The 24572-nt window shown below is 39.6% G+C and overlaps 1 protein-coding gene and 1 non-coding gene across 3 annotated transcripts; both read left to right on the top strand.

The window, feature by feature from the left end:
- Positions 1 to 428: 428 nt before the first annotated feature.
- PABIR2 (PABIR family member 2) lies at positions 429 to 22881 on the top strand. Of its 2 annotated transcripts, XM_041741812.1 has the most exons (11): positions 448 to 507; positions 1284 to 1527; positions 3692 to 3770; positions 8280 to 8336; positions 8640 to 8683; positions 8766 to 8820; positions 9111 to 9212; positions 9508 to 9593; positions 10311 to 10375; positions 13251 to 13347; positions 20120 to 22881. In XM_041741812.1, the coding sequence occupies exons 2-11, from the start codon at positions 1430 to 1432 to the stop codon at positions 20262 to 20264; spliced, it is 828 nt and encodes a 275-aa protein (XP_041597746.1). In that variant the 5' UTR covers positions 448 to 507; positions 1284 to 1429; the 3' UTR covers positions 20265 to 22881. The 2 variants fall into 2 exon arrangements, with proteins under 2 accessions (XP_041597747.1, XP_041597746.1); XM_041741813.1 differs by having other exon boundaries at positions 429 to 1527; positions 21079 to 22881.
- LOC121483730 lies at positions 16156 to 16295 on the top strand. Its single transcript, XR_005985837.1, has one exon. It is a non-coding gene; the product is annotated as a small nucleolar RNA U109 (small nucleolar RNA).
- Positions 22882 to 24572: the final 1691 nt, after the last annotated feature.

The following is a 24572-nucleotide window of genomic DNA, read 5'->3' as shown; positions in this document are numbered from 1 at the left end:
CTCTTTATTTTTACACCATTGCTTTTGTTTTTTCACTTCCCTTTTGTCTAGTGCATCCAAACGGATTATCTGAAAAAAAAAATCAGCCCCTCCAAACACCAAACAAAATCAAGGGATTTAAGAAATGGGCAGAGATCACAGAGATCAGAGCAAATAAATTGGCATTGAAAAAACATGGAAACCACAAGTTTCTGTTTCCCTTGAATATTGGCCCAAACTCCTCCAGAACAGCGATGCTCCACTGTCTCCAAACTATTGGTTCTTTTCAAAATCGGGCGCCAGGGTCCCCGGGCCAATGCCAGAGAGGAAGGCGCCGGGCCCCCTGAAAACGCTCCTCCCTTTTGGAGGAGGTTTGCGGGGCGGGGTTCCCACGCATGCTCGGTGCCCGCGGGCTCATTGGCGCGGCCGCCGGGCGCGTGCGCAGGACCCGATGGGTGCCCGGACGCGGAAGACTTGGCCCCGCGGCGGTTCCCGCTTGTGAAGCGTGGGAGGCGGAAAAGGCGGCAGGTTGTAGATTTTGGTCTTGGCCCCAAGGGGTTCCCTCGGGCCATTAGAACCCAAGAGAGGAAGAGGAGGCACCGCGGCGGCGGCTGAGGGGCCGAACCCCCCACCTGTCCTCCAGGCGGGGAGGGGGGGTAGGGAGGGGATAAGCACCCCTCACAGGGCTGAGGATCCTCCGGGACCGAGTCCCAGAGCATGGGGGGCTGGACCGGGTCCCCCAGCATGGGGAACTGGAGCCGTCGAGGCCGCCCGGCCGGGCCCTGCCCAACTGTCAGCTTTTTGGTACTAGCGCTGCCTGGGCAGCTGCGGTGTTTGTAGCCCGGCCCCGGTTGAGGTCGTCGGCCAAAAGATAGCAACATGAGTTCCGCCGCTGCCTAGTTTCCTCCCCATCCTCTTCTCCCTCCGTCCGCCTCCTCCCTCCCTCCTCTTCCCCATACCTCGTCTTTTTCTTTCCCTCTCTCGTATTCCTCTTTTCCCACCACCCTGCTCTCCTCTTACCCCTCGGTCCTCCTCCTGTCCTCATCTTCTTCCTTTCCCGATCCTGTCCTCCTTTTACTCTCTCTGCTTTCCTGCTTTTCTATATATCCGCTTTCCCTATCTCTTGCTCTTTTCCTTCCATCCCTCTCTTTTCCTTCACCCTCTTCCTTTATTCTGTCACCCTCCACCACCTCCCACTCCACTACCGCCTCCCTTTCCTCCTCCCCTCACTCACTCTCAAGCTCCCTTCCTCATCCTCATCCTCCTTCCCTCCTCCTCCTTTCCTGCTTTTCTCCGCCCCTTAGCCCCCGCCCCTAAGCCTCCGCCCCTTAGCCCCCGCCCCCAGCTGCCAGTCCCCAGCAGCTCAGTCCTGCAGTGAGAGTCTTGGGAGTCCATAGCTAAGCACCAGGAGCTGAGCACTGTCCGCTGTGCCTGCCTGCAAGTCTCCGACATGGCTCAGGAGAAAATGGAGCTGGACTTTGAGCCTGACACATCCGATGGGGGCACCCTGAGGAGATCCAGCAGCGCTCCCCTGATCCATGGGCTCAGGTGAGGCGGGTTGGGAACGATGAAGTACAGGGTTCAGGGGCTCCTTGACCCCCTGCAAGCAATCTTTCTTCCCTAAAGTGAGAGTTGGTGCTCATCTGGGTTTTCCAAACTAAGGGCATGGGGACTTGTTTGCTTGACAGTGACTTGGGTCCCAAGGTGGAGTGAAAGTTTGACCCCAGACTCTGGGAAGTGTGGAAAAAATGGGACCCTCTTTACCTGGGGCTTTCTTGGCCCACTCTGAAAGGATCTACAAGAAGCTTCTGGCTCTTGTAACAGGTTGCTTGCCCTGCCTAATTTGCACCACTGAATGTTAGCCTGAAGCCCCTGGAACTAGACTTGCAACTTGACACCTGTCTCTAAGAGCTGCTATTTCTAAGCTTAGTTTAGGAACCCTGGCATTAACGGAGCATTTACTTTAATAAATCACAATTTATCTAATAACTCGTAACAAGTGTCGTGTTCATGGCACATTAAGTGATTGGGATTTGTCGTAATGTTTTCAGATCCTAAAACTGCCTGGAATGCATACCAGTGAATAAAAAACGAAAGGTGTCTCTTAGCTTAGGTCAGTGAAAATACAGGTTTTAGAAAACAATGGAAAGAATCAACCCTTGAATTTTAGTGATAGGGTCTTGTATTTTCATGTGAATAGTCACTAGAGGGTCTATTTTAAGGTAGAATCTTACAATAGTGAAGGTTAGGTTGGCAGACCTCCTGAGCCTATTACATTTCACTCCTGTAAGTAGACAATTCATCTTAGTGGAGAGCTAATTTGTGAGACCTTGTAGAAATGGAATTAGCCCAAAAAAGGGGATGGGAGTAGAATTAGCCAAAATCATTAATCAAGCACAGTGAAGGCAGAGAAATAGGTAATTTTTATCTATCAAACTGATTATAATATCTGTATTGAGGGGAAAATGGATTTACTCATTTTCTTTTATTAAATTTTGAAACTGAGGGAATGATGGGGTGACTCTTTGCTTTCTTAATGGCTGTCCTCAGCTCTACATTTATTTTTGATACTATAGGAATAAATTGATCTTTTGGGGTTGTCTTTTTAAATCTGGTAAGCAAGCAATTGCAAGGGACTAGGGCGATCATGCTGACCTGCATTTAGACTGTCATAGAAATAACATTGTTTTTTGAATCGGGATTTAAGTAATTACTTGCCAGGGTAGCATGATGTGACAGAAGGAGTGAGGAGACTAGACCTAGTCCCAATATCTCTCCCTAACTGTGATCATGAATGAGTCACTTAGCCATTCTAAGTGTCTGTTTTTTCATTTGAAACTTAAGAGCTGAATTAGGTGATCTCATGGGTCCAGTGAAGCCCAATTCAATTCAGTCCTGAAAATTTTTCTTGGCTTCTTATCACTGGCATGGCACTCTGCTAGGCACTGCGGGGATGTTATACAAGGAGGAACAAAAGACCTCTACCATGTAATTTAAAACACACGCACACTTCTCTTTAATAAGAGGTAAAGTCGATGTCTCAAGAAGCATCTTATTTCGCATTGTGCTCTTTGGATTCAAAGGAGGGCATGATTGCATTCGGTTTGTGGACTGAAGAGAGGCTTCATTCACAGAGGGTATTGGATTGAAATGGGTGCTCAAGGAGAGGAAGGATTTTGATTGATGGTTGTGGGAGGTAGGACGTTGAAAGCAGAAGAGGCAACTTGAGAAAAACTCCAGGTATGTTTATTTAGTTGCACAGCAGACTCACAGGTAGAACACTTATTTAGGGCTATGGTGGGAGATGTGCTGATGGGCCTTGTACCGTAGCACAGGGCTCTCCAGCTCTTCTCATGGTCATGGCACACATAGAAAGCAGTAGTATGTTTAGGTCCTTTGGTGTAAACAGATGAGGCTGCTGGTGTCTGGTGGGAACTGGTTTGGGGGCGTGAGCTCTGACCAGAAGCAGCTGGAGGCAACCAGTTTGGAGCCCCGCCCCATACCTCTCCTAGCTTGCCCCCCAACCACTGAGGAGATCAGTATCTGGGCAAACCTGTGATCCACAGCACACCACCACGGAAGCTCTGAAGAGGTCAGTGAGGAGCTTATTCATTGTACGAAATGAGGAGCCATGGAAGATTTCATTGTTGATCAGAGAGTTGATGGATATCTCAAATGAGAAGACACTAATAATTTTATTTTTGTTTTTTAGTGATCTTTCACAGGTTTTTCAACCTTATACATTTAGAACTCGGAGGAATAGTACAACAATTATGAGCCGTCATAACCTGGTAAGTATAGAAGTAAGTATTTTAGTGGTATGGTTTGGGGAAAACACTTTCAAATGTAGTTCATTCTTAAGATGATGTGCTATGCCCCTCTGTTCACAAAAGAAAAAAATTATTTTACCTGTCTTGCTCATTCTGTGGCCATTTTCAGTTTTTGGTGCAAAAAAGAGATCTGGTTAAAGTTTTTTCTTGGCTGTGGGACTTTGTATTTTTAAAGATTGTTGTTTTTTGTCACTACTTGCATCATGGTTATGAGGTAAGTCAGGATTAACCTCTAAATATAGCTGAGAAAAGTGATCTTTATTTGTTCTAGGAAGCGAAAATCATTGAGACAGTAGCAGAGTATTTGTCTCTGACACATATCTGTTGGACAGTGCTATTTATCCAAAGTAAGATCTCCTTTAAAATGCTCGTATTTATGTTCTCGGCAGAGTTGCTAATAGTGACTGTTTTATATAGCCAGAGCTGTTGGGATCACCTTATTAGTTGGTTGCATTGGGAGAAATGATGATGAGGTTTTTTATATAGTAGCACTTCACATGTGGAGCCCACTTATCCAGTAGCTGCAGTGCGCTGGAAGACATCTGAGATGTAAGCAAACAGACCTCTGAATGGCTGTGCTTGATTTCCATAGTCTGTGCATAAAGGTTCATCAGATTATTTATAGGGAGCCTCTCTGACCTCTGAATCATCTAAAATTTATGCATAATTATAATAAGCTTCCAACTCGGTAGTATGTGAGAAGCAGCAAATCAGCAGAGGTGCATTCGGGTTTAAGGTACACTAATAGCTGCTAGCAAGGGAGGAGAGGGGAAAACTGAAAAGCAGACAGAGGTTTTTTAAAAATTAGTCTGCGGCTTAGTATGAGGATGAAGAGCCCGTTAATAGACCCTGAGGGTCTCACTGGCATAGAACTGTAGAATTCTTGATGTTCTTAAAGGTACCTGGGTCATTAACCTTTTCTTAAATTATACTAGTCCCTTTGCTTATATGGTATTCTACGTGTTACAGAGTCCTTTCACACTTTTCATTCTCATAGCAACCCCTGTGAAGTAGGCAGGACAAAAGATGTTTTTCCCAGTTAAAAGAGGCAGCAGCTAAGTGTCGACTGAGAGAAGTGACTTGCTTAGAATCACGTGATTGGTAAGTGGCAGAGCTGGGATTAGAATAGAGATGTGCCAGTGCCATTAAGAAAGGGGGAAAAAAATACAACACTTTTAAGAAAGATTTCCAGCCGAAGTGGCTAGGAATGCTTAAAGGGGGGAAATGTTAGCTATCTGGAGGTTTGATTCACTTTGTCTTCCCTGAGGATACTGGAAAACAATTTAATTTTACTGTGTATGTGAAAAATGTTTCCACTTGTTACATAGTTGTGTCCTGATATCAGTAAGTTGACCAAAGAAGGGAAAATGAATTTGCCTCTTTATGCTTGACTTTGCCCTTTTCTAAGAAGCGAAGATTCCTATCGACCCTATCTAGGCTCACCTCTCCTTGCTCCCTGACAAAACCTTTTTTTCTGTCTGCACGGAAATACCTCATTTGCCAGAGGGGCCACGTCGATTCCCTGTTTGCCCACCCTTGCATTGTCTTTCCCTCCGTCCCCTTCTCCTTTTGAGTTTCCTGCTTCCGGGAAGCCTTCCGCAGCACCCCTTGTGTCCTTCTGTCATCATACTGATTATACCATATATGTTAGATCACAGCGTCCTCTGTCAATCTTAATACTAATCTGCCAGAAGCAAGGTGTGGAATGAAATGGAGAGGAGACTGGCACAAGAAAATGTGCAGAGGTCATTTCTTCATGATTTGACAACTGACCAGGCATAAATGCAGGGAGAAGGAGGACTCCCGGGCACTGAACTTTTATTTCTCAGTGACCAGGGGAAGAATGTTGCCTTTACCACTACAAGTAGGGAAATTTCAAGGCATTGGTCATTTGAAGGGCCAGGAGATAAATTCTTCCCGGGCATTTTGGGTTCAAGATGCCACTTGCTCCTTGCTGTTCTCTAAAGTAATATTCCAATTAAAAAAATAATAACTGCAAGCTTCATGCACCTTTCACTTCTGGCAGATGCCCCTTCTCCATTCACAGGGAAGGCAAACAGCCCTCTTGTGTACATGTCAGCTTTCTTCTCCTGAAAATGTCTTTACCTTCACATGTGGTGCTTTCTCCTAATGGTGTCTAGATTTTCTGAGTCTCCTGTCACTTTGCTTGGTGTGTTGTCTCCTCTCTAGTCCCTTCCTCCGTAGCTTTTTTGCTCCCACCTTCTTCTGACTCACACATCTAATATCTGGAACACAAATTTGTCTTTTTTCATAGATCTCTCTTTCCCTGTTTTCCCTTCACCCCTCTGAGCTTTCACAAAGCTTAATCCACACCACACTGCCTCTCATTCCTTGTCTCCTAATTCCTTGCCAACTATTCAGCCAGTTTGTGATCTCACTACTTCTATCACCACGCTATTAAAAAACTGTTCTTGCAGGGGCACCTGGCTCAGTTGGTTAAGCTTCTGACCATTGATTTTGGCTCAGGTCCTGATCTCAGGGTCCTGGAATCGAGTTTTGCGTCAGGCTCAGCACAGAGTCTTCTTGTCCCTCTCCCTCTGCTCCTCCCTCTGCTCACACTCTCTCAAAAAATAAATAAATAAAATCTTGAAAAAAACCAACAAAACTCTGTTCTTGCAAAAGTCACCAGTGCCCACTTCATTGCTAGTGGCAGGGTCCTCTTTTCTTAGCCCATTTGAGTTATTTGCTTTACTTAACACGATTAACCAGCACCCTCCTTCAAGTGCTTGGCTTTTTTCTTAGCCTGCACATTAACACTTGTTTCCCATACTAGACACTGCATTGTTCCTCCCTGTCCTCCTTTTGGGTCTTCTCTCCAGTTCTGTCTAAATTGACAAGTTGTACATCATATGGATGTAGCATCTAAATTTCTGACTTTCTCTGCAAGCAGCTTTTTGCAGTTTTTGACTTTCCTGATGATTTCTTTGCTGCTAGGGTTTCTTTTGTTCTCTGGACACATCCATACTCTCTTCCATGGTACTGTTAGTCTTTCTGCCTTATTTACTTGCCTAGTAGCTTAGTGTTTTTCTTTCTTTTTTTAAAAAAGATTTATTTATTTATTTGAGAGAGTGCACATGCAGCAGCAGGAGGAAGGGTAGAGGGAGAGAGAGAGAGAGAGAATCCATAGACAGATCCCCACTGAACGTGGAGGAGCCCAATGTGGGGCTTGATCCTAGGACCCCAAGATCATGACCTGAGCTGAAACCAAGAGTCAGCCCCTTGGCCACCTAACCTGATCCTAGGACCGACCCCAAGATCATGACCTGAGCTGAAACCAAGAGTCGGCCCCTTGGCCACCTAACCAACTGAGCCACACAGGCACCCCACTTAGTGTTTTTCAAATGGCCTTATTAAGAGTTTACCAGTAAACATGTGTTACTTTTCTAGTGGAAAAAAACTTAAGAGGATTTTAGTCATAAAGTCTTTATGTTTTCAGAGCATAGGAGAGGGGAAAAAAAGGGTGGGTACTAAAGAGATACCCTTTGAGGCAAAATCATATTTCATTGTATAAGTTTAAAAAATTTAACCCAAAATAGCTTTTGCCTAAAAAGCTTAGCAGTTTATCACTGTTTTATACTACTTACTACATTAGGATTTTTAGATGTTTAGTAGGGTAGGGCTTCTTGTAACAGGATCATTGTCTTATTTGGTCTAAATAGCATTACAAATTTATTTGCATTTAATTAGGGAATAAATAGCTTACATTAAGGATATTAGAACCCTGTAAGAGCTGTTGAGATGAATTGTACCTTTCATTTTTTTATCAGATTGGGATTATTTTGAAGGAACATAATTTGGCCCCCAAATAATTTTAGCTTTGTGTTGTCAAAAAATGATGATCTAAGGGAGAGCAACAGTTACCTGAAAAATACACATTGCCTTCCACATTGATTTTTCTTAACTAGTAAGTAAGGGTTTGCGGTGATAGTGGTAGTGACCACATTTTAGAATTGATTTAGATCACACAAGCAAAATTTTCTTATTACAGTTTTAAAGTGTTTTTGATCAACCCTAATTATAGATAAACTACTAAGCCAGGCTTGTTAACCTGTCTTCCTCCATGGGTACATCAGTGTTAAAATGACTAAACTCAGATTTTTCTTTTCCTTCTTACATAGTTCCTTATTTTAGATAAGTGAGGGTTAATGGATATTTCCAAGGCCTGGAATCTCTTTTTTTTTTTTTTACATAAATGTACATAGCCTTGCATTCATTTGGGAAAAGTGTTAAAGTCAATGCCTGTCTGGCGACAGATGGTGCTTTGAGGTTGGATACCTGGTGTACCTGGTGAATGTCCCGCCTCTAGTATGTTAATGTTCAGTGGTCTAAAGAGCTCCATCTTAGAAAATAATATGAAATCTTAGCTGGGAGGAGGTTAGATACTGGGGCTGACAGCAAACTGCTGCCTTGTAATTCAGTAAATAGTAAATGTTTACTTTTCCTTTCCAGTTGCTGTCGTCCTCCCCTAATCGTGTTCCTAGTAGCCGACTGCATCAGATCAAAAGGGTAAATTTTACTTCTTAGCCCAGAGCTACAATTGTTTGGATTGTTCATTTTGATTTTATTTTCATTCTGAAGATTTAGCTACTAAACCTGAGTCAGGCTGCCACTCTAGGTGGCCACAGACAGCCAAAAATTCTTTGAGTGTGCAGGTGAAACGCAGATGTGGCAGGGGTGATGATCTTAGAATGTTCTGCCGCCCTGTGATATTGCCAAAGAAGGCAGGGAAGTCTTTGAAAATTTTCTTCGAAGTAGAGAACCGTGTGGCTGTAGATAAATACTGTATTCAGCACATGTTTGTCTTTGCAGGAGGAAGGCATGGATATGATGAACAGGGAAACAGCACACGAACGGTTAGTGTTTCACAAAAACAGGGCCTAGGTGTTGTATGTCTCATTCTGAGCACTGATGGCCTTTCATTTTTGTTTGTTTTAGGGAAGTGCAGACAGCGATGCAGATAAGCCAATCATGGGATGAGAGTTTGAGCTTGGTAAAGTTCTCCCATGTTTGCTTTGTTTAATTGTTTGTTTGTTTGTTTTTTTCTTTCTGGAAACCTTTATGTTGGTCATTGGCTTTGTTAATTTTTTTCATACCCTCTTGTCCTTCCCATTTCCAAATTTGTATTCATTTCTAATCTCTGCTTTTCCACCAGAACATGAGATTGCAACTTTTTAGAGTTTGTACATTTCTGTCCTAAAAATGTAGGCATGTTTGAGTAGTAGAGAAGAGCTGTGATGTGCTGAATTGTGAATTATGAGAAAATATGTTTTATGTTCACAGAGTGACAGCGATTTTGAGAAGCCGGAGAAACTATATTCTCCTAAAAGGATTGACTTCACTCCAGTTTCTCCGGCACCATCACCCACCAGAGGATTTGGAAAGGTAGGCTCATTGATAAGATGTTAACTCTCTTTCACACTCCAAGCTGTTTGCTCTCTAAAGTACACACACACAGCTTCATTTGTAAAGAATCCATGACTGGAAGGAAAATTAATGGAAGTCTGTGATAATAACTTGAAAAAATGGTATATCAATATATGTATATATTCTTGTGTGTGTGTATACCTATATAGATATACATAGCTAAGCAGTTTTAAGGATTTTGTTTCTCTGATTTTGAAACCTTTTGAAAGCTGGAGCACTAGAACTATTTTAATATTAAATATGTTTTTTCTAGCAATGTTTTTCACCATCCTTACAAATGTTTGTGAGCAGCAGTGGGCTGCCACCAAGTCCTGTTCCTAGTCCAAGACGCTTTACCAAGTAAGTAAACCTACTTTTCAAAAATGTGGTTTGAAATGCTACACTTTGAATTTGTCTCTCCTGATGAGCTTTTTTATCAACATTTTTTAATGGAAATTTTCAAACAGACAGCAAAATTGAACACAGTGAGTATCCTATACTACCTACCACCTGTATTCTATCAGTGATGTTTTACCAGATACGCATTTTTTGAGACAGTGCCAGAGAATGAACACACACACACACACACACACACACACACACACAAAATATCCTTTGTTGAGGATAAGGAAAAAAGGTTATAGACCAGTCAAATCCAAATAAATTTTTAATAAGGTTTATCTTTTTTTTAAAAAAAAAAAAAGCTATCGTAGATACCTTGTTTTATAAAATGATTTTTTTTTTTTTATAAAATGATTTTTAAAAATAGCTTCAAACGCTATGTTGTTTCAGATTGCTATATGCCAGATTAAATCTCATTTTGGCATTTCAGTTCCTCAAATTACAACATGGGCATTTTCCAACCGTGAATTTTTTTTATATATTTTTTTATTGGAGTTTGATTTGCCAACATATAGTGTAACACCCAGTGCTCATCCCGTCAAGTGCCCTCCTCAGTGCCCATCACCCAGTCACCCCAATCCGACTGTCAATTTTATTGCTTTATTTGGTGGGCTATAACATTTATCTTGCATGTTAGAAGCACTTCACATTCTCCTGTTTGTTTATTCTTTAAAGCAAGAGGAGTCAGAGTCCAGTCAAATGTATCAGGCCCAGTGTTCTTGGTCCCCTGAAAAGAAAAGGTAAGCATCCCACTTCTGATATTAAACCTAGTTGAGCTTGAATGACAAATTAGAATTTGTCTGAAATTAGCTCAAGGCATGACTCCTTTTTTCTAAAGAAATGTGAAATATTCTTCCCAATGTATGCTTTACAGATTCTAAATTTTGTGAATTAGTTATCTGATACTATGTTTTTTACACTTCCTAACTGAATCTTATTCATATATTCATATTACCAATATATATTCCAAAAATTTTGCCTCTGAGTGATCTGAATAGAAAGCAGATGCAAGTTAATACGTTGCAAAAGTATGTGCTTATGTCCTAGCAAATAAATTTCTAAACATGCTGCATGTTCAGATATAAGCCACCACCAAATTATGCCTCACAAAGAGAGGCTGCCTCATATTCGAGTCCATAGGGTTTTTGATATGAAAGGGGTGCTCTTAGTTACATTATTTTGAACCACAGAGTTCTAAACTAAAATGGTCTCACTCAGTGCTAGTTTTAGATGCCTGTGAGGGCCCCGGATGGAGTCTACTTTAAAAAGGGACAGGGATCCCTGGGTGGCGCAGCGGTTTGGCGCCTGCCTTTGGCCCAGGGCACGATCCTGGAGACCCGGGATCAAATCCCACGTCGGGCTCCCGGTGCATGGAGCCTGCTTCTCCCTCTGCCTGTGTCTCTGCCTCTCTCTCTCTCTATCTCTCTGTGACTATCATAAATAAATAAAAATTAAAAAATAAAAAAAAATAAATAAAAAGGGACAAAAAATTAACATAGGTTGAGTCATTATTCCTCGGACTATTCTCATATGATTGTAAGCTTTGGATGTCACTTTAAACAAGAGTCTTTTTAAAAAAAGATTTTATTTATTTATTTACTTGTTTGTTTATTTATTTATTTATTTATTTATTTATTTATTTATTTATTAATGAAAGACACACACAGAGAGGAAGAGACATAGGTAGAGAGAGAAGCAGGCTTCATGCAGGAAGTCCAATGTGGAACTTGATCCCTGGACTCCGGGATCACACCCTGAGCCGAAGGCAGACTCTCAACTGCTGAGCCACCCAGGCATCCCTAAACAAGAGTCTTAATAATTTTGAAAAAGCAATTTAATAAGTGGTTTATTTGTGCCAATCACCTTTGCGGCCAGGAAAGCAGTCCCTCTCCTAATACTAGGTAAACAGGTATTTGCAGCTTTGGTGGAAACTTTCCACTGACAGTGCCATGCACAGATTCAAAAAGTACAATATTACAGATAACTTAAAGTTAGTGTGCTCTGGAAAATAGGTTTCGATATGGTGATGATGTTTATATTTAGTGAATAAATTTTGTTTTATGACCTAGTAGCCTTTTACCTTAATGCTGCAAGGAATTATTTAAAGTTTTAAGGACCTTCTCAGGAGCTGTTAGGTGAAAATAACACTTGGAAACTAAAGCTATTATTATCATTGTTATTATTAATTTTCGATATGTTACAGGAAATTGGTGGAATTAGTATGGTTAGTTCATTTAGAAGCTATTCCAAAATATACCAGCAGATGGAGGAATTCTTTAATAAAAAGGGCTAAAGTGTTTTGCTGATGAGGTGTTGAAAGCTGGGCAGTAGCTTTTAAAAGCTCCATATTAAAGCATGGCAAAAGTAAATAAAAAATATAACCTTTCCTGAGTTAATAATTTTCAGAATGGCTCCAGAAGAAAGATAATATGAATTAATTGATAATATGAAGGGGAAAAAAATGAATGTTGCATTTGTTCTTGCTTGATCTTTTTCCATCACAAGCCTCTTGTACAGCTTTTTTACTATTATTTCTTTTTTAAAAAGATTTATTTAATTATTTCATTATTTATTTATGATAGAGAGAGAGAGAGAGGCAGAGACACAGGCAGAGGGAGAAGCAGGCTCCATGCCAGGAGCCTGACGTGGGACTCGATTCTGGGACTCCAGGATCACGCCTTGGGCCAAAGGCAGGCGCCAAACTGCTGAGCCACTCAGGGATCCCCTCTTGTACAGCTTTAAGTTCACAGTTACTGAGTTCCCATTGGAGTATATAGTTAGGCCCAGGAATTAAATTTTATTTCATATTCCATTTTATTTTATTTTTTTTCATATTCCATTTTAAAGCTCAGATGAGGAGCCTCAAAACTAAGATATTTGTGTGTTTTAGATCATAGCTTATTTGAAAAGGGGCTTTTTGTGTCTGAGGGCTTTGAGGCTTTGCATTCCTGGTGGCAAAGTGGTTACTCAGGATGCAAAGTTTTTATGCTACCTTATAGATGTTCTGAGACAATCTATAAGATTGAGGTAGCCAGTACAACACCAATTTTGTGAATGGATTAATAATTGCTTTCAATTACAGAGGGGCATTCAAAGTAACTTCTTAAAATCTTCACTTTTACTAATTAGTCTAAAGCAACCTTTGATTTATACGCCATTTATTAGACTACATACTTTTTAACCCATTTGGCTTCAACTCAGGAAATGTTCCAGTATTAAAATAATATAAAATCAATTGTCTTAACTAATTCTCTAGAATAAATCATTATTCACTATGAGCTTCAGCTGTTTGGGGATTCTTTATTTCTGCTGTGCTAAGCCTTGATTCATTTTGCCCAATGCAGTCAGTGTTCTGCTCTTCTATTAAAGAACATGACTATATCCGTAACATGCTAAATAAAAAAGGGTTTTTTTGTTTGTTTGTTTGTTTTTTTTTTTCAGGGCTGCTTACTTTTGGTTGAGGTTATATGGAAGTATTAAAGCATGAGAAAAAACAGCTTCGAAGTAATGGCTTGACAAAGTATTCTATTCTGAACCTTAAACAGAGATCATTCCATTTTAGCACCATGCCTGTATCTGTAAATCATTTCACAGTAGCATCTCTTTCTGTTTTAGGTGAAATGGAGACGGAAAGCCAGCCCAAGAGGCTCTTCCAAGGCACTACCAGTATGCTGTCTCCGGAGGCTGCTCAACTGTCTGATCTCAGTTCATGGTAAAAAATGAAATAAAAAAAAATAATCAAATCCAAAGGATGTTAGGGTATGATCTATTTAAAAAGAGCCACATCAAAAGCATATTGGAATCATTTGATATAATATTCAATTTTTTATTCATGCTCTCTAGAGGGGAAAGCTCCACGGAGGTACAGATAATGTGGGGAAAAAAAGCAGATCATTTGAAAGTCACTGAGCACACCTTTAGAAGTATGTGTGTTTTTGGCACCTTCATCTGCCTTCCTAGCTCCTGTTAGGTCAGCCTCTCTCAGTAGGTGCTAATGGTGCAGGGGCGTGGCAACAGCTGGATGGTGTGAGAAAGAGTTTCTGGGTTGCTGTGGAAAATGTGCCTTGATCATAGCTGCTCTGCCTGCATTTTGTATTATATCCTTTGGATGTATCGGAGAGTACCGGCATCCTCTGAAGCATGGCCTTTTCTGTTGTTATAAAATCTTTTTGAAGTTTTTGGGATATTCTGTCACAGTCCTAGCTAGGGTTTTGTTTTTATACTAGCACTTCCTGATTCCTGTGGTCTAGTCACATAATTTTTTTTTTTTTAGTCTTACTTATCTGAGTTTAGGTATTTAAGGCCCTTCAATGTTTCTGTGCAAAAATTATCTTCTTTTCATATGCCTGAAGTTGAGTACTTGGATGCCTACATACCTTTTGGAAGGAAGGGGCAGGGATAGTGGCAATGGCCAGGTAACATTTTGAAATCTTTCAGTCTGTATTTCTTTTTTTTTTTTCAGTCTGTATTTCTAATCAACTCACTGAGCACCCATGTTCTGGACACAATTGTGTATGTGTATGGACTTTTTGTTCCCTGAGTTTTATAGGTGAGGGTCTTTTTTTAAAAGCCCAAAAGTGCATTCACTTTAAACATACAAGGATGGTGCCCTCTAAATGGAAGAATTGTGTAAGTAATACTTATAAGGATTAGAGATTCTTTCTTTCCAGATCACATATTCATTGTTTTGTGTAAGATAACTTGTACTTCTGGTTGACCAAGAAGTCACGGATTCTTCTAGTATTAGACTCGTTGATCAGTACTGTTCTAACCTTGGAACAGATGCCTTTTAGATTATTCTAGCTATTTTCAGCCCCACAGTCTCTCTTCTCTCTCATCTATGTCTGTCCTTGGTAGCTCAGTGTGCTAATTTTGGCATAGAGTGCCTTTCCAGGTATGTAGATGATTGCAAAGAGAAAACTTCTAAAGCTTGTCAAGAGGACTAGTGGATGAAACTCTATACTTAGTGGAAACTGCCTATCACTTTTATGGTAAAGTGTATTTTAATATAGGCACATGACATTAAAAATAGCTTTGCTTACCCAGTTGCTAACTAAGTAACCAAGTTGGGGAAAAGATAGGGAAGACTTTTGATAAGCTGAGAACATACATTGTTAAGTGGGTTTTTAAAAAAAATAGTTTCATGGACTGTACAGGATGCCATAAAACAGATTCAGACAAATAAATAAGAAAGGAAAGAGGGGATCCCTGGGTGGCTCAGTGGTTTGGCACCTGCCTTTGGCCCAGGGCGCGATCTTGGAGTCCCAGGATCGAGTCCCATGTCAGGCTCCCAGCATGGAGCCTGCTTGTCCCTCCTCCTGTGTCTCTGCCTCTCTCTCTCTCTCTCTCTGTGTGTGACTATCATAAATAAATTAAAAAAAAGAAAGGAAAGAGAGGGTCCTGGATTTACCAAGGATTCTTACCCCTTGTCCAGACGTTTATTCCTCTGAATAGCAAAACTTGAGTAGTCAACGATGGTGGCTGTGGTGAGGGTCCTATTTCTGTTGTCACTACTCACATTCTCCTTAGACTTGTGACTAGCTATGAGAGCCCTGGGACATCCACATTGGTGATCAAGGGCACTTTTTGATTCATAAAGACAAAAGGTTTGCCTCACACTGGAAAGATTTGCTTTATTCATGGTAGTCATAGAGTGATAATAAGCCAACATAACAGTGTTATGTTAAAATAAATTTATTATTCAAAATTCACAAAACTATGTGTGAAAGGTATTTAAGTAACTAAACTTTAAAAGATGTTTTCAGTAAGTTCATAGCATCTGTACTCCTGAGGATATTAAAACTTAAAATTGCACCGACTTTTTGGACACTTTGTATCCTAATACTGCTGACATTTATGTCTGTAATGCAGAGATTCTAAACATGAGTTACTCATGATATGTAAAAAAGTTTTTTTGATGCTTAAAAATTGGATCCTGCTTTTGCAAACGCTTTTTTTTTTCTATCTCTGTAATGCAGTTTCATTGATCAGACATCGGTATTCTTAGAAATGAGGACAGAGACAGAGACTCTGTGTTCTGGTTTCTGTTGCCAAGGATTGCGATCTACTTGATAACCAGGGAAACAATTTTTATACATTTTAGGGAGCAGAAGAGGTAGCAGATCATTAGCAGAGGGTATCTCCTCATTTAAATTGTCATACTTTGTTCCTGCCCCACTCTACAAAGAAAAGATGGATTTTAAAACTTTAAATTAAACTTTACATATTAGATAATGGTCTTTCAAATCTGACATCTTTGAAGTGTAAATTAAGCATGAAGTTTGAGTATGGACCTACTTGGGGTTTGTGTCCAGTGTGCCAACTACTGCCCAAAGGAAAAAGTAGGCCTGCTCTTTATATATTTTTTACTAGATGAAAACTCTGAGATCTTTGCCAGCCAAATCTGGGAAACCTTGTCAACCACAAGGCAGGAATTATGTCATTCTGCATTAGTTCTTCTGAACCTCAAGAATTTGATCATAGCTTGGAATTACACCTTTCCATGGTGCTTTGATTCTTTTTGCATATTGGGAATTCTTGTTATGCTCCTCGTTCCCTGGGGAACAAGATTATCTGTGGCTTGCTACATGAAATAAAGGAGTTCTGAGGGCCACTAGCCATGTAGTGAAGGGTAAGTGATAGTCTGTTTCTCATACGGAAAAGGAAAAGTTCTCCCAAAAAATTTCTTGCCCAGTGCATCGTAGTGTTGGTGTGACTGCTAATTTAACCTTGACAGTTGTATTTTAACATTTTTTCATTAGATTTCACTTAATGATTTTCACATTATTTTTAATGGTATATGTATCATGGCAAGAGAGTTTAATCAGGAATATGTGATGTGTACAAAAAATATGATTTAATCGTGATTTATTGACTAATAGAACTGTATACATATACCTTGAACGTGTTTAAGGGAGCAGCTTAGACATCTGTGCTGGTACTTTTAAACTCCTATCCCCAAGGTAACTGGAAATGATTATACTTAAATGTGTAATCTTAAAAACTTAGGAGTTAAATGCAGAAATATAATGTTGGATCTTTCTAAGGTAAGATGATAGAGGCCAGAAAACTTACCCCGTGGGCCTGTTTAGCCCACACCATGGGGCAGGGGATGCCCCATAGTCTTACCTTATACCAGAATCTATTCAGGGCTTGATAGGGCTGTGGCTAATTTCTAGTCTATTTCCCTGCCTGTTCCTAATCTGATGGAACCCAGATTATTGACTGGACAAGGCACAAAGTGGCACCAGATGGGTAATAGCGTGAGTCACACTGGACATCCTGATTCTGTTGTTACTTTATCCTTTGAATGTTTTAATGATTCTCTTATACTTGCATCCTTATTTTTTTAGACAGAGGGCACTACTTCAATAATCATAAGTATTTTTGGTTGTGCAGTTCAGATAATGCATCACTATGTATACTCGGTGGCCAGAATGAATTAGAATTAGTTCATTTTTGATTCGTGTACTCCTGTGTCCAGTTCGAACTTTCTAGGTCCTTTGCTTTCCTCACATTGTCTGGGTCTCAGCCGTTAATCTAAGGCCCATTCACACCTCCATTAGAGCTTCAGCTAGGAAAGGAAAAAGATAAACTCAAATTGGACCATACTTTGTTGCTTTTAGAAGGCCTGGTAGAAGGTTGACAAGTGAACCCTATAAAAGTCACTTTTGTTCAGTGATCTCTCTATAAATAAAAAAATCATGTAAATCTTTTTTTTACGCAGATTTACTAACAGTGGGTAATCTATGACAGTAGGTAGTCTCTGCTTCCATGACCATGCATAGTAGTGCCAGATTTATTAACAGAAACTAGATTTAACAAATTTTAGTTTAGTGAAAATATCTGGTTAATGGTTTACCAAGTTCTGAATCTAAATTACACTGGAGCCTAAATGTAAGTATGCTATTTTACTATTAATGAACAAAATTTTTCATATGTTCATATTTAATAATAGAAAAGAAGTTCCTGAAACAGAATATATGAAACAAAATGTTCAGATTTGTATTCTTTTTTCTCAGTAACTTCTTGGTAATTTCTCTGTTAGCTTATTTCTTATTTCTCTTAAGGTAATCAACAGTGTTAGATGGGAGCTTTCTTCTCATGAGCCATGTTCTGTGTTTTTGAATGAATACAGGATTCACCTACGCAAGCAGGTCTTATTACAAATGGAATCTTTTAACCCAGGGCTCACCATAAGTCTGGTGGTTGGAATAAGAAAGTCTTTATTTATATTCAGATTATCTGCTTGGTGGCCAAATTTTAATCTAAGCCTGTTTCTTCCTGCCAAGTAGCACAGAGCGTGTCCTTCGGCTGCCTGGCCAATATGTGCTTTAGGAAAGTAAATTCATTTTAATATTAGTCTAGGCAAAATGCTGCAGGAGGAAAAATCACATATGTTCCAAAGGCAAATATAAAGGTCTTTTGATTTTCCAATGCCTTAGATTATCTGTGTAACTTTCTTTCAGTAGTTTGAATAATTCATATTTTAGACGTATTTTACTATTGGGTTGAAAATATAGCAGTGCCAGCTAAATTTTCCAAACTTCTTACTTAAAAGTGCTGTTATTAATGATGCATTTCACAGTAGTGAGCTTAGAGTGGGAGTACCATGGACTGTACTGTTTCCATTTTTATGTTTACTCTTCCGAAGCTTATTTGTATTCTGCCTCCACCTAAAAACAATCCACAGGCAATAGAAAAATAGCAGAGAAGTGGGGGGAAGGTGTTACATGCCATTGAGGTGGAGGGTAGGGTATCAGGCCTAGAAACTTCCAAATGTATCATGGGTTGCTTAACACTGGAAATATATTAACTCGGAGATCCATAAAAGTGATCATATATAAGACTCTCCCCCCCCAAAAAAAGAAAAAGATTCCCAACATTTAGCCTCAGAGCATATTAGACCAGGTTGGGCTTTTGTGGAAGAGCTAGTGACCAGACTTCAGCTAAAATCTATATTCCCTGATTCATTATTCCTTCTCCAATTCTACACTTGCTTCCCTCTTCAAAATTAAAAAGTGTGTCTATGTGAATCCTAAAACTGCCTGACTACCTCTCCAGCTTTGTCTCTCATTGTGTACTCACTCTCTGTACTTACAGCCACACTAGCCTGCTTTTGGCTCCTAAAACTACCCTTGCTTCCTCCCAGACCATACCTAGTTAATGCCTACTCATCTTTCAGATGACAGCTCAAGTGTCACTTTGAGGGAACGTGTTCCTCTAAATTAGATCGAGTTACTCATGTTATATGCCCGTGGAGCCCTTTGTATCTTGCTTTTACTGCTTTGATCACAAATTATGTATGTATTAGCATGATTACTTAAATGTCTGTCTCCTGTACTGTAATATAAGTTCCATGAGGGCAGGGACCATGTCTGTCTTAGACACATCGTATTTCTAATATCTAGCATATTAGATTCCTGCACTTGGCAGGTAGTCAGTAAATATTAGAATAAATGAATGAGTGAAAAAGTGAATTCAGGCCAGATAATTGAGCATAGAATTTATATGTTGGATTGATGGGACACAGAGCCAGAAAGGCAACCTGGTGCGAAATTGTGAAGGCTGTTAATTTTGAACACTGAAGTAAGAAGCCAGGTTTATGAAGCAGGCTGGATGGAGGGTTGGCAGCCCTGAGAGCCTGGACTAGATGGGTAAGGCATCCCTGGGCTGGGTTATAGAGGCTCTGATGCCCAAAGGAGTTTGAGTGGAAGGATGGGAGCAGAAGCTAGCTGTGAGAATCAAAGAGGCAAGTGGAGGGTCAGAGTATTGGGTGCGTGGCTATAGAACATTCCTTTTAGCAGCCTAACTGGATAGTCACTGGAGGCTTGTAGAGACATCAGCGACACCTTTGTGTTCTGAAAGCAAGAGAAAAGGAAACAGTGTCCAAAATTCATCAAATTAGAAGAATTTAAAAGACAAACAACAGAGGGAGAAATTTTTTAAAAAAATGGTGTTTGAATTGAAGGCATCATGGGAATGGGGAAGCAGTCCAATTTAGAGTAGTTGAATGCCTGTGTTCTGGAGCAGAGGAACGGTGAAGCAGTGTCCTTAGTAGGATACTTCAGACAGTCCAGGGTACCTCAATGAGTAACCATTCATCTTACTCGAAGGCTGATGGGAAGGGAAGAAGATAAATCTCAGGATAGCAATCTCTTGAGCTGAAGGTAAGGGAACTCCCTCACGAAAATCATGACACATCAAGAAGAATGCTTCCTGTATTTTGGACATTCTGGTGCTTCCAAGAGAGCACTAAAGTGATACAGAACTTGAATGTCTTACTTTGGATTTCTGTGACCTTGTTTTTGCAGGTACCCGAATATAGTAGTACATTATGTAGTTCATTGCTGTTGCTTATGCTTTTTATTATTTACAAATGCTCTTACTGATTTGTGAGTTCTTGAAACTATGTCGTTGCATGTTATGTTTACCTTTACCCTGATAGATGCATCTGCTTATAATTCTTTTTGCTTTGTCCTCAGTTCAGATATTTTGGATGGCAGTAGTAGCAGCAGTGGCTTATCCTCAGACTCACTGGCTAAAGGCAGCACAACCGCAGAGTCTCCAGTAGCATGCTCCAATTCATGCTCTCCGTTCATCTTGATGGATGATCTCTCACCCAAGTGACTTACCCATTTCTGATTCAGTGTTTTAACTGCTGTTTCCTACATAAAACATTCAGTGAGGAACGCAGAGAACTTTGATCCATAATGAGGATTAAAGTGTGGCAGACCTAAACCATTTCAATGCCGTACTATTTGGCATCTCTCTTCTCTAAAGTTCAATTTTACGAGTGTAGTGATCTTACTTATGTCTCTTTTTGCTGATCTCATTTTGGCTCTAGTGACTAAATCTCAAATACTCATTTTTGATTGCTTAGAGCATATGTTTTTTTTCCTCAGTGCCTCAGAGAGCACCTATTTTAGAATCTATACGCTTAAGGAAAGCACTGATGTGTATTTTCGACAGAGGTTCTTTTTCCCAGCAGTGACACAACAGCTAAAGTTGATCAGAAATTCTCTTGCTTGAGAGATTTGTGGTTTGTTTTTTTTCTTTTTTTGTTCTCTGTTGACTACATAGTTTCAAATCTCTTTATTTCACAATAATAGATGGATTGCTTTCAATTATATTAAATTATTATTTTTCTGCATCAGCTTAAAGTACATTATTTTGTTTCCCTTTCCTGTTTGAGCTGCTTACTTGCCATTTCTCACAGAGGGGAAGAAACACATAGTTGCTTTCATTACTATCCATACCGCTTCTTTGCTGGTGGAGTGTATGACGTGAGGATTGATTTTAGTGCAGAGAATGTAAATGGACTGATAGGATGCCTGGATTACTCACCACAGGTTCTTAGGCCTTAGCCACCACAGTTGATATTTTTCTTCCCAAACTTGTTTGTTGCCCGAAGGAATATATAAAATATTGTTAATGTTTCTAGGTGGTGTTATCAAGGAGAAGAAATTCCTGCCTTGACCAGATGTGTGGAGCATCTACAAATGAATGAATAATGTTATATACTCACAAAGCACTGTGTAGAAAAGCATACATGGAGCTTGACAGCTTGTTTCGGGTGATATTATGAGGCCTGAGGTGCCTTGGGGTACAGTGTTGTGCTGTAAAGATGGATGTCATAATGTAGGGTAGATTATGTGTCTGGTCACTACATACTGTTTCGATTGCTGCTTTTTTTTTCTGATTACTTTTTTGTCATTGGATTTGTTTGTTTCATCAATGTGGTGAGTGAGTGCCGCTGCCGACTGTGTTTTGGTTATCATGTTGCCATCAGAGTCAGAATCCAGTTCTTGTCTGTGCTGCCTCATAGTAAGGGCCATTTAATATCAGAGAAACTTTTAGGAGCTGAAAAAGTCAATGTTACTGTGCATTCTGCTTTTCAGAAGCTGTTTGAGCTGTGAACAGTGTATATGATAGTAAGTCTGAGGTACCATAAGTTATTTAATTTTTAAAAGAGGAAAATCGTGATAGAGCTATTTAAAAAAACCTGAGTGTAATCTATTGTTGTTATTTATTATTTAAAACTGTGTAAAAATGTCTGATGTGATAGATATCTTTTAATGTTCAGACATCGTAGTTGGATTGTCTGTGTTTAATATGCAAATTTGCCTGCTAGGATCATAATATTCCACTTTTTAAATGAATGTAAGAAATGAAAACTACTGCCTTTGTGTCCTTTGAAGGCAAAGATTCTTGAATTTTAAAGGAAGATGATGCGCTTTGATGGTACTCAACAGAGTAGTAATACTGCATAGCTTGAAGGGAAATCTGTCCTCTTTGACTTACAAGAGAGCATCACTTAGCTTGCAGTAAGTAGTTCTGTTCTGGCATCAGACGTGGTGTTTATTTTAAACTGTAATAACCACCACGATGGCCATTAATGGCTTTATTTTTCGTATCGCTTTCACCTGTGAAAAGTCCATAAACTTTAAATCCTAATATCAATGTATATATTATGAAGAGTGTTCTCTAGTGTGCCATTTTAAAGAAAAATCACTTCGATGGTATTCAGTGTGTTTATTCTGTTTATGAAAGAACCACATTCAGATGTTTCTGCCTATATAATGCCAAGAGATGGTTTTATCTTACATCTTTATAATTTATCCACCTTCGCCCTCCTGTCTTCTTTGCCTTAAAGGGATACTTCTGGCCATGATTTCTTGGCTCTAATTTAGGACTCATAAGAAACAACCTTTGCAAATGTGATATTTAAATTTCTTTTAGAAATTCAGTGGTGGGTGAGAATTGGGACAGGAAAATGAAGTTGTTACAATAGTGTGAGAACTAGGAGATGAGATGAGTCACTTCATCATTTAAACCGAGGTTCATTTTTATTGTTCAAATTGACTAGAAAGTTAAGTTTATGCAGGGGTTGTTTTGGAATAAATTAAAGATAGAGACGCTAACCTTCAGATGAGCTTTGTTGACAGTACTCCTTTATTTTTATATAAAGTCTAATATTTGAGAAGTGGTCATTATTATAAATTAAAATTCTTTCTTCCTATTCTAATATATCCTATTTCAGGCTTCTGTTTGAAAGCAAGTACAAGAGATGATATGATTAGAAAATCCTATAGATACTCTTTTTGCTTGACTAACTTATATAATCATATTCTGTTTCATGATAACTGCTTTTTGGAATAAATAATAGGAAGTTTTGTGAAATGCTGACCTTGTGTATATCTTAGAATGCAAATTTAATAAAGTGTGTACACATGCATAAAATTCTATGAAAGTTTTTCAAGTCTCTCTCTTTTATCCTCACTAAGAACTATTTTCTGACTCCGTGTCCCAGTATCGCATTCTCCGTGTCTAATTGCAGTCAAGTTTGGAGTAAAATGTATTGGGAACACAGAAGAATAGCCTCATTGAAGTTTGGGCTGTTACCCAAAACAAAAAAAGGAACCTCTCCATGTAATGTCAAACCTTCACGAGCATTTTGTAGAATTGGACAATTTAGACAGTTTTTGCCAAGGCCACACATATTTCTTACTTCTTTTTTATTCTTTTCATTTTTTTTACATATTCATAAGACTTGGTTGTTTTGAAAGAAGATGGGGGGATTGACAGGTTAAAAAATTTTTTAAAGCCTTTTATGCATGACTCAGGTTCTAAACACTCATTTTTCTTTTCAGTATCTTAAAAACATGAACCGGTGTTATTTCATACTTACAAAAAAGTGGCAAGAACAGCAGGGAGAATTCCTGTGCATCCTTCAGCCGGGTTGCCTGATTGTTATTAGCACCTAACCACGTTCACTTTATCATTCTCTCCCTCTCTTCCATATGGTGTGAATAAGTACTTAAGTATTCACATCTGAACCATCGGAGCAGTTACTGAAACGATACCCCATTACTCTTATGTGCCTTACCTGCTTCGGTGCACATTTCCTAAAGACTGGGACATTCTACACAGGCACATTAGAACTATCAAAATCAGGAAATCACCTTTGCTATACAAAACGACCATCTAACCTATAGACTCCATTCAAACGTTGCCTGTGGTCCCAATAATGCTCTTTTAGCCAAAAAGAAAAAAAGTCTTTTCTTCTGACCCAAGAATCAATCCAAGATTATATGTTACACGTAGTTATTAGGTGTCTTTGACCTCCCACAATCTTGAAGCACCTCCATCCTTGCCTTTGGTGATTTTCATATTTTTTGAAAAGTTCTGGCCAATTTTGAAAAATGTCCCTTGATTGAGGTTTGACTGTTGTTTCCTCGTTATTAAAATTCAGGTTATGCATTCTGGGCAGAAGTACCACAGAAGCGATGCTGCCTTCTGTATATTATTGTGGGAGGCACGTGATGTCACTGTCTTTTTACTGGTGATGGTAAATTTGATCCTTCACTTAAGGTGGTGTCTGCCAGATTTCTGTGCAGTTAATGTTTTGCCTTTGAAATTAATAAAAATATTTGGTGTGGAGATACTTTGACAGTATATAAATATCCCGTTTCCTCACACTTTCACTCACTAGTTTTAGTATCCATTGATCTTTCGTGTTTGTGCCTTATGGTAGTAGGATGGCCGCCTAATGGTGACTCATTCTATCATTTTTTCCACATTTATTAGTTGGCATTCTACAGTAAAAAACATTTCTCTTCACCATTTATTTGCATCAGTGTGGACTTCTGGACTCCTATTTTCATCAGTGGGTTTTAAATCATTTTCATTATTGGGGCACCTGGGGGGCTCAGTTGGTTAAGCAGCCGACTCTTGGTTTTCAGCTCAGGTTATGATCTCAGGGTTGTGAGATTGAGCCTCACGTTGGGGTCCACACTGGGTGTGGAGTTTGCTGGAGATTCTCCCTCTCCCCCCACTCACACATGTGTGTGCTATCTTTCTAAATAAATAAAATCTTAAAAATCATTTTCAGGGATGCCTGGGTTGCTCAGCAGTTGAGCATCTGCCTTCGGCTCA

The sequence above is a fragment of the Vulpes lagopus genome, chromosome X (genome assembly GCF_018345385.1).
Source record: "Vulpes lagopus strain Blue_001 chromosome X, ASM1834538v1, whole genome shotgun sequence".
Classification (NCBI taxonomy): Eukaryota; Metazoa; Chordata; class Mammalia; order Carnivora; family Canidae; genus Vulpes; species Vulpes lagopus.
This window is presented reverse-complemented; position numbering and strand designations above follow the sequence as displayed.

Coding starts and splice junctions, on each gene's coding strand:
- PABIR2 (XM_041741812.1), top strand. CDS start 1,430: ATGGCTCAGGAGAAAATGGAGCTGGACTTTGAGCCTGACACATCCGAT. Junction 1,528..3,691: donor CCCCTGATCCATGGGCTCAG/GTGAGGCGGGTT, acceptor TTTGTTTTTTAG/TGATCTTTCACAGGTTTTTC. Junction 13,348..20,119: donor CTGTCTGATCTCAGTTCATG/GTAAAAAATGAA, acceptor CTTTGTCCTCAG/TTCAGATATTTTGGATGGCA.